This window comes from Anopheles darlingi, chromosome 2 (genome assembly GCF_943734745.1).
Source record: "Anopheles darlingi chromosome 2, idAnoDarlMG_H_01, whole genome shotgun sequence".
Classification (NCBI taxonomy): Eukaryota; Metazoa; Arthropoda; class Insecta; order Diptera; family Culicidae; genus Anopheles; species Anopheles darlingi.
In genome coordinates, this window is record NC_064874.1 from 81,141,057 (window position 1) to 81,151,056 (window position 10,000).

General features: G+C 51.3%; 2 protein-coding genes across 8 annotated transcripts in view; one reads left to right on the forward strand and one right to left on the reverse strand.

Annotated features, from left to right (window-relative positions):
• LOC125949808 (uncharacterized) overlaps positions 1-9,394 on the forward strand; it is a 55,176-nt gene extending 45,782 nt beyond the window's left edge. For all 6 annotated transcript variants that reach the window (XM_049677177.1, XM_049677175.1, XM_049677174.1 and 3 more), the window contains 4 exons: positions 1-431; positions 518-1,129; positions 1,338-1,611; positions 1,703-9,394. The exon at positions 1-431 is cut by the window's left edge and continues 2,175 nt beyond it. In XM_049677177.1, the coding sequence (XP_049533134.1) occupies positions 1-431; positions 518-1,129; positions 1,338-1,611; positions 1,703-7,133 (6,748 nt within the window). In that variant the 3' untranslated portion in view covers positions 7,134-9,394. The remainder of the gene's footprint in view (positions 432-517; positions 1,130-1,337; positions 1,612-1,702) is intronic.
• A 72-nt stretch (positions 9,395-9,466) lies between these two features.
• LOC125949856 (uncharacterized) overlaps positions 9,467-10,000 on the reverse strand; it is a 1,403-nt gene continuing 869 nt past the window's right edge. For both annotated transcript variants that reach the window (XM_049677288.1, XM_049677287.1), the window contains exon 3: positions 9,467-10,000. This exon is cut by the window's right edge and continues 73 nt beyond it. In XM_049677288.1, the coding sequence (XP_049533245.1) occupies positions 9,721-10,000 (280 nt within the window). In that variant the 3' untranslated portion in view covers positions 9,467-9,720.

Consider the following 10,000-nt stretch of genomic DNA (forward strand, 5'->3'; position numbering starts at 1 on the left):
GGATGCGGAGAATGTGGTGGAAATGATCCAAGAATCACCCGAAAAACAAAAGAAGGAAGAGGTAACTGTCGTTGAACCAACGATTGTGGTTGAAGAGAATATATCCGAGGTTACCAAAACTGACAGCGAGAAGAAGATTGAATCATCGATCGAAGCAGCAGTCAATGCTGCCACCACCGTTGAAGAACAAAATCAACAGAAGACACCGGAACGGTCACCCTCACCTGACGTCATAATTGTAGAAGAAAGGAAGCCGACGGTAGTAGAGAAGCGGAAATCGGCTCCTGTAATTGGTGCCGGGCTAGCCGAAGAGGATCGTTGCTCGAAGCAGACAGCCGATTTGAAGGCTCGCTTCCCCGATCTAGAGGTTTTCCAGCCTTTGATGAAGTTGAAGCAGCTCGACAGCAGCCTAACGAAGGAAGATTTGAAGAGTAAGTTGTTTGAAGCATAAAACAGAGGGCAATTATTTCAGTATAACCTAATGCCTTTGTCCATTTTCTCCAATCCAACACAACAGATATGAGCAAGTTCGCCGGCATGATCGATACGTCAATGATCGTGAAATGGTTCCGTGATTTCGCTCTAGAGCGCCGCGTTGGCCATATAATCTTCTGTGTGGAGCAAGGCGAGTGGCCCGTGGGCAAATCCTATTCGGCCTACACCGGTTGCTTGGGTATCGATCTAGATATTCCGCTGTATGAGACGATCAAGCGGGTAATTCCGGTGAGCGATGATCATGTGCGACGGTCAGCGTCCAGTACACCGGACGTGATCACGATCACTACCGATCATCAGAACGCGAAGCAGATCAGTCAGGCGGTGGCTATGCAACAACAATCGTCCGTTGGAGCAGCTGGAGCAGGTGTTGGGAGTGCTGGCATGATGATGAGTGGCGGAGCGACTGGTAGTGGTTCGCAGATGACAGCCATGACTGGTTCATCGTCATCGATCAACCAAAGCATGTCGGCGGCAGTCGCCGCACACGCAGCAGCTGCAGCCGCTGCTGCGGCAGGAGTCAGTAGTGTGCACATGCCGGTAACAAGTAAGAAACGCAAGCGTCACATTGCTATCGATGTTGAAACAGAGCGAGCAAAACTGCATGCGCTGCTGAATAATACCCAAAGTCCAGGTAAACTACTACAACCTTCTAATCGTTATATACTTGATGATTTTTTTTATGTACCATTGCATTGGTTCGTGATGATTCTTTCGAGCATCGTTGTCAATGAAACACCTGCCATTAACGAACCTTTACAAGCAATTGCCACATTGATTATATAGCGACGAATAAACGAGAGAGGATTGACATTAATGTATTTATTTTTCTTTCTCTACAGTACCTACACTGAGCAAATCGCAAGTATCGCATTCCTCTTCGGCGCAAAACAGTGCCGGTGGTGCTGGAGGTCTTCAGTGGAATGACGATGATGTACAGGAGGTACGCAGTAGTGCCCGAGGTGGTGGCAGTGGCAGTGGAAGCGGTACGAATGCGAACGCTTTACAACCACCACCAGCTCATCAACATGGAGCAAGGAATCAGATGTCGTACCCGAAACCGACACTGATTCCTGGTACCTCGAGCACGCTTACTCCGATTGATCTATCATCCAGGTAGGTCCAGATCAAACATTTGATCTCTGAAGATCCGTTATAACGCGTTCATGTGGTATTCATATTCTTCCTTTACTTTCTGCCTCTTTAGCTACAGCCTGCCCAAGGTGAATATTGCGGAGATGATCAAGAACAGCAGTGTTGCGGCAGCGGCGGCTGCTGCGGCTGCAGCTGCTGCGGGCGGTCCAATGGATCTGAGCGAGGTGCAAGACTTTTCAATCGGAAAGAATAAGAAATCCTCTAACAGCCACCAGTCGCACCATCAACAGCATCTGCCGAGTGGTATAAGCATTACCAGTGCATCTGGGCCGGGAGGCATGATGCAGTCCCCGTCAGCTGCAGTTGCTGCTGCAGCGGCTGCTGGTAAGGGCAAACTAAACGACATGCTCTCGAAGTTGATGAAAAAGAACAACGTTAGCGTTCCGATTGAAGAGCCACCATTGGGTAAAGAAAAGAAGCGCCGCAAGCTAGATGAGATCGTGCTCGGACTATCGGCTGCAAAGGAGCACAAGACGATCTTTGGTGATCCGACACCGCCCGGTGGCAGTTTCTCGGGAAGCTCCATGAAAAAACCTCAGATTCCGCCGTCCGTATCCGTAACACCGGCTAGTGCACCAACGTCCGTAAGCCAGCAACCACAGCAGAAACCGTTTACCATCACAGTGACGAGTGTTCCTGGTAATCCGGGCAAGAATCAAGGAGGAAGTAACTCATCCGGAGGGGGCGGCGTAGGAAACAGCAGTGCGAACAGCAACAATGCCGCCATGGCGGCAGCAAGTATGCAAGCAACACTTCAGGGCATGTCGGGCCTATCGTCGAAGGACAGCTTGAATGCACTGTTTGCGCAGGCGGCACAGGTTGAACAGCAACAGTTCCTGAAGCAACAGCAGAAACTCATCCAATCGATGCCCGCCAACTCACCACAGCGTAAGGCGTACGAGGCAATGTTTGCCGAAATGAAGCAGGCGGCCGAACTGAGCTCTAAGCTTGGTCAGTACAGTAGTGCCCACGATGCGAAGGTGAACAAGTGGCTTGCGGAGCAGACAGCAGCGCTGACGGAGCAGGCATTAGGTATGGATTATCTATCGCGTTCCCGGTCTCGCGGTGGCTCGTCGGGTCAGTCTTCTCAGGGAGGCGGATCCGGCACTGGTGGTTCGGGTTCTCGATCTACTCGGGGATCCGCTAGTGCCAACAGCATGTTACAACAACAGCAGCAGCAGCAGCAGCAACAGCAACAGCAACAACAACAGCATCAACATCATCATCAACAACAACAGCAACAACAGCAGCAGCAACAACAACAAGCTGAAAGCAATGCTATGGCATTCAACTGGAAGAATCTAACCGGTGATGAGTATGTTGCCGTTATCAACAAGATCAATGGTAAACGACTGACTGGCAATAAGGCCCCGCAACTAAAGCGTCTAACACAGTGGCTGGCTGACAACCCGGCATACGAGATCGATCCGAAGTGGGCCGAATCGATCACCCTTCCCGGCGGACCATCATCATCCGTTGGGATGTCAAAGGGAGGCGGTGCCGATGGAGGAAGCCAGAGTAGTTCGTCTTCGGCCAAGCAAATGCGATCGCAGCAGAATTCAGCGAATCAGTACGGCAGCAGTGGGTCGGGAAGTGGTGGCGGCGGCTCTGGGTCGACGTCTGGTAGCCAGCAGCAGCAATCATCATCCAGCTCTACCTCTTCATCATCGAAGAAACACTCACAACAGAGCAATGCTGCCGCTGCTGCCGCGGCGGCGGCTGCTGCTGCCAGCATGCAGTTCCCAGGGCTGGCCGGGTTGAATGCGAATCTACTCTCGAGTATACCGGGGCTGGGAAGTTTCGATCCGAAGAATAATCCACTGCTGATGCCGTTCGGCGGTATGCCCGGGTTGGCAGGACTCGGTGGCTTGGGTAATCTCAACAACATGAATCTCTTCTCGAATCTGGCCGGACTTGGTGGATTATCGGCGGCCGCCGGTATGGATGCGCAGAGCTTAGCTGCTATGATGGCGGCTGCCGGATTGGATCCAACAGCAGCAGCCCTCGGAGCGGCGGCTGCGGCTGCTTCCTCTTCCAGTACCCCAACGAAGGGTGGTGCCGGCGGAGGTGGTGGAGGTAAATCACGTAAATCGGCCTCGGCTGCCGTTAATGATGGTGCAGGAACGTCATCGTCTGGTGCTGGAGGGCAGAGCGGTGGTTCCAGTTCGAAAGGTGGAAGTTCTTCGCAGCAACAGCAAGCAGCAGCTGCGGCTGCAGCTGCAGCTGCCGCGGCCAACAGCCAGTTTCCGTTCTTCTTTCCGAATCCGAGCCTACTGTACACGCCGCTTGGACTCGGCGGTCTTAATCCGTACGGTTTGCCTGGTGCCGGCGGATTGGGTACGAGTGGGACCACTACCGGTACATCATCGTCAACGACGACCTCACGCCAATCGCAATCCGGAAAGCAAAACTCACGCGGTGGCATGGGTTCGGGATCGTCTCAATCTGCCGGTTCTCCTGGTGGAAAAGGCGGGCGTGGAGCATCGTCGGGTTTGAGCCAACAACAGGCCGCCGCTGCGGCAGCCGCTGCTCATCAACAGGCAGCTCGTGAAGCGGCCCAGCTACAGCTACTGCTTCCACACGATACGCACCTGATTGAATCACTGACTCGTTCGGCCGGCCTTGACATCTCTGCGGCCGCTGCTGCAGCTGCCGCTGCCGCCGCTTCCCAAGGTGGTAGTGGTAGTGCATCATCAGGTGGTTCCGGCAGTGGTCGAGGAGGATCAAGTGCTGCAGAGAAACAACGTGCTCGTGAAAGTGCTGCTCAGCAGGCCAACAAGCAGGCACTAGAGAAGCTAGAACGAGAACGACGTAAAATACTCGAAACACTTACCGCCGGTGGTTTTCCGGCCGACCTAGCCGCCATGCAGGCGTTTGCGACGGGCAAAATGCCCTCCGCTTCTTCATCGTCGTCATCGCACTCGTCGTCGAAGGGAGGAGGAAGCGGTGGTAGTAGCAGTTCCCAGCAACAACAGGCTCAAGCAGCGGCAGCCGCTGCAGCAATGGCAGCCATGTCCGGCAAGGATCTACCTTTGCCGATACCGCCCGAGTTCAGCCAAGCACTGTTTGCCGGAATGGCAGCACACGCCCTATCCGCGACTGGTTCGGGCGCTGGTTCTAGCGGCAGTGGGCGCTCATCGTCACCCTCCGCCGCAAAGAAGGCTCGAGATCAGGATCTGAAGGATGCGTTTGAGCAGCTGAGCAAGAATCCGATTGAGCTGCTTGCCCGAAGCCTAGGGGTTGGACCGGCGATCTCTCTTATTCCAACCTCGTCATCGACGTCCTCAACACCGTCACCATCGGAATCGAAACGAGCACGACAGGAAGCCGCCCAGCTGCAACATCATCTGTCGAAGCTAGATCCTAAGACGTTACTGCTAGGGGGTGGTGCCACGTCAGAGGAGATGAAATCACCTCGTACAGGCCGTTCTTCCAGTAGTACCGCGACAGCAGCAGAATCATTGCTTGGACTCGACAAGGTGACTCTAACACCTGTAGCTGCAGCCAGCATCGCAGCGTCGCTTCCCTCGCAGACCACCATCTCCTTGGCACCGTCGCCTCTGCCGGGAGGAGCAGGTGGTAGCTCAGCATCTCTCAATCTTAGCTCGAAGAGTCCGGCCCTGTCCAGTTCATCATCTTCGAGCAGTAATTTGGAACGAGAGCTGAGGGAGCGAGAGCGTGAACATCAGCGTGAACGCGAACGAGAGCGAGAGCGGGAACGAAACGAACGTCACGAGCGACACGAACGGGATCGGTTAGATAGAATAGAGCGACGAGATCGTGAGGAACAGCGGGCGTTGGCAGCCGCTTCGGCAATGGCAGCTGCCGCCGATCGAATGGAACGCTCCGAGCGAAGTCTCCGCTCATCAGTGGATAGTGTGGCGGCCGATTTGAGTCGTGCCGCAGCGGCTGGATTATCCGTTTCGTTAACCAATCCCGGAGCAGCTGGTAGCTCTAGCAACAGCACTAGTATGCTGGGTGCTTCCCTCTCATTAGCTGCCCTCGGAGCACAGAACCTAACCGCCAGCTGTTCGATTGGCGCTCCGTTGTCGAGCGAGACCAGTGGAGGTTCAGGCCGCGGTGGCAGTTTACGTAATAACGAAAGTGGCAGCGGTAGCAGTGGTGTAGCAGGTGCATCGGAATCCGCGACCTCTCAGGAAAGGTCTGGTGGTCAGGAGATGGATCTGGAAGATCTGATTGCACCTTCGAAATTGTCGAAGTCTGGTGGTGGTGTGCTCAGCGAGGAGGACGATCCGCAGAAGCAGATCATGTTGCTGAAACAGAAGCAGAAATTGCTGCAACAGGAGCACCTGAAAAAGGTGCACGAAGCACAAGAAGCGCAGCGATTGATCGAACAGCAACGTATCGCAGCGGTCGAGCAGAAGAAGCACGAGCAACAGTTGCAGCAACAGCAGCAACAGCAGCAACAGCAGCAACAGCAGCAACAGCAGCAACAACAGCAACAACAGTTGCAGCAACAGCAGCAGCAGCAGCAACAACAACAACAGCAGCTTGGCAGCGCCGATCCTGCCTACAATCATCAACAGATGCCTGCATCCAACCCTAACCCGGAAGATCCATCCGAATCGGCATTGCTACGGAATCGTGAATCGTCGAAACGTCGTCGCGGTGAAAGCGAGCACGAGGAAGAGGCATCTTCAGGTAGGGGTTCAGTCGAATTGCACCACCAGCCACCACATCATCACCACCATCAGGAGGTTGATTTGAGCCGCGTTGCATCGAAGCGAACCAGCGAAGATGTGTCTCCCTTGGTGGGCGGAGAGGAATCGCAACGAGAAGCAGCAGCTGTAGCCGCTACCCATTCTGCCGTTGGCGGATCCACACATCACGATTCGTATCATGAAGAAGCAAGACGTCGTGAGCATTCGCTGGACAAGGAAGGTGGTGCAAGCGGAATAGGTGAATCGGATCACGAAGGAGGTGGTGGTGCTGCCGGTGCCGAGGAAAGACGCAGAACGTCGCGACGCCACAACCCCCAGCAGTCGTCATTGCAGGGAGAGGATGAGGCGAATCGATCGGAGTCGGAGAGTCGCAACGATCTGTCCGGGCATGGACAGACACGCAAATCCACTCGCTCCAGTGTGGATGCAGCCAACTCGAGTGAGTGTGAATCAAACGGTGGCGGCGGAGGGTCTTCGCTAACATCAGCAGCCGCACTGGCAGGATCTTCCGGATCAGGCGGTGGTAGTGCTCGACGAACGACTCGTAGCAAAAGGCCTCGCAGTGGAGAAGACCTCGAGTCAGTGGGCGTACCGGAGCGGAAGCGTGAACTGCGATCCAGTGCCGGACGTCAGGCGGCGGCAGCAGCAGCACGAATGGCTGCCGAAGCGAAGGCAGCCGCTGCTGCAGCGGCGGCAGCAGCCGCATCGGGAGGATTCTCCGACAGTAGCACCGGTTCGCTAAATCTCTCCAGCAAGGACCATCATCTGCAACAGCACGATTCGGACGATCAACAGATTTGACCGAAAACCGGCAAATGACGGATATAAATAGAGTAGGTGTGCTAACGGACGGTGGTCTGAACACATTAGTTTAGGCCCAAAAAATAGTGACACTGATATTAAGACGAGATATCTAGATTCCCATTGTTGTGACTAACACCTCCAGTCTGGAAGCCATGGTGATATTGTCAAATGCGTGTAATCAGCATTAGGTGTCGTTAGACGGGAGACGGGAAATATGAGAGTGAATGAAAATAATTGATGTGTTGGGCTTACGTTACGGTCGTTAGATTGTGTTACGCTCAAAAGAATGACGATCATTTATAAAAATTGTGGGAAATGATCGGCATTTGCTGACCGTAAACGGTGACATAAACAGAATGTTCCTTTCATGGAAGCGTTTTTCACAGATGTTGGAGCACACTCATTCAATCCGTATTTTTGCAACACCAGGACACCGACAATCCAGCTAAAAGGGATGTTTTGGCGATTACAGAACCACACATACACACTATTTGGTCACTTTCAAATGGTCGTCTCTCAAAACAGCAGATTGAGGATAAAAATGAAACACAAGAGTTGTATAAAATAGAAAGATAGAAGCATGCAACAAGAGAGCATAGAAGAAACTTTAACAAACCTGAAGAGAGCGAGAGATAAAGAGAGAGAGAGAGTAGAGTTCAACGGATTAGAACACTAGTAGGGCGATCGAGCGCACCGCCCGTAAAAATAAGGATAAAATGCGCCTATAGGTAACAGACACACATCTATATATATCTACACATAAATATATATATAGACTTGGGTAATCCCATATCATCATCCAACATATAAAGTGGAAGAAGTAGGTTTAGGTGTAGTATGTTGTGGGTAGCAGCCTACTAGGCAGTAATGGTATGATGGCAAAGGGAAACGAGAAACGTGAGAACGAGCAGTTCGCTTTTCGCCACACCCCGCACCATGTGCAGCAGCCACTCTCCAACTACCACTTCGCCTCCCAATCGCGAGACTGGCAAATTCTGAAATGCGCTTGATAGAGGGTGCTTCAACCGCCCTCTCATGTGCCGCCAACCAGGTTTCGGTGTGCGCGCGCTATAATAGTGTTTTGAGGGTGGGATAATTAGTTGTCCCTCGTCTTCGCTAAGTTAGTCATTTAGAAAACAATTTAAATAATAACCATTATTTATTTTTGACATTATTATGTTTTTTTTTTAACTACACTAGAGGACTTTTAGGCCCTCCTAGAAGAGATAAGGGAGAAAAAACGAAGAACGGAAAGGCAAGAAATGGATCAAAAGGCATTCCTAGGTGTAGTAGCCAGCCATCCAGACGATAAGCAAAACCATCATCAGCTAGCGCTAGCGAAGAGGTGCCAACCCATCTTTCTTGGAACAGGAGGACGGTGTTGTGCGCTAGGCGCAGTGTAGTTTTGTTGTGCAGTAGGCCTAGGCGGAAGATTGTGTGTGTTTTGCCATTTACTTCTTGTGTACATATACATATTAACCTACCTGAGCATTCTTAATTTCCTTCGTCTCCCTCCCATTCTTCTTGTTCTTCTCTATAAAATTGTGTCCGCCGAATGGTTAACGCACGCCGTAGGGAGAGAGAAACAGGGGAGGGCGAAAAGAAGATAAAAGATTGAGAACACAGCTGCACCTTCGTTTTATCTAGACTTAAAAAAGAATGAAGAAAGTTAAAAACTAATCACACTAAAACGGAAAGTGCGTGAGAAAATAGAGATGAGCGATGATTAGCAAAAACGGAGGTAAACAAATGTTTAAGTGCTGTGCTGGAAAGAGAGAGGGAGACAGAGAGAGACAGAGATATGGCGCTTGCGTCTGTGAAGAAATGATTAGTGTAAAGGAGGTGGGGAATGAAATCTTAAAAAAAAACATTAACATATTCAAATGGAAACAGGAGAACGGAAAAATGTAACTACTCATACAAACGGCAAAATAGCAAAACAGAAAATTATGAATGTAAACGCTCTCCCCTAATCACTGTCATCTGTACCACAGAATCACTGACATGGTGATGAAAGGATATGGTGGCAGTGGTTAGGTGCATATTTGACATGCCCCCCCCCCCCTCCCCCCCCCCAGAAGAAAACCGAATACAAAAGGATACACAGAACAAAAAAAAAGATCGGCAGGAGAGATAGAGTGTAGCCAGTTGATTGCGGAAGAGCAAGCGCTTTGACAGACTTAGAGCAAAGGGAAGAAGGTGGGTGAATGAGGCGAAATGAAAATCGGGAATGTAATAAATGGCGATTGTTTAATGAATTGATTTGTTTCCTTTTTTATCAGAAAGTGGTAACAAAACTGATAGTAAAATTTAAATCAAACGACGGCGAGTTACGTTGCTTTGACCTTGAGCACTGCGGTGGCTTAGATGTGATCAAAGTAATCCCAGTTCACCCACTTTTGAACACTTTTATTCTGTTGCCTTTTCGTTTTTTACACGTACATTATTGCTGCAATCGGTCAGCTACAAATTTAGTTTAAACTTAAAATATGAACCTATATATCTCTCATATCTTCCTCGATAGTCTCCTGTCTACAGTTCGTGTTCTCTAGTGTTCTGCTCTGTACCGGTGCCGCTGCACCGATCACTTTCGTTTTGACGTCCCGGTGTTGCTGACCTTGCGCCGTTTGCTCGAATTAATCGGTGCGTCCTCCGGTTCGTTGGATAGTTCTCCGCCCGCAATTTTCGCTATCCGTTGCAGGTACTTGCCATTGAGTAGGCCCAGGTCGAGCTTCAGCTGTAGCATATGCTCCCGTTCCTTCTCACGGAACGCCTCGAACTCATTTTCCACCAGCTCCATCTGCCGCTTGTAGAACTGTTCGTTATGTTCCTTCTGCATTTTGGAAATCTTCTCCACCAGCGCG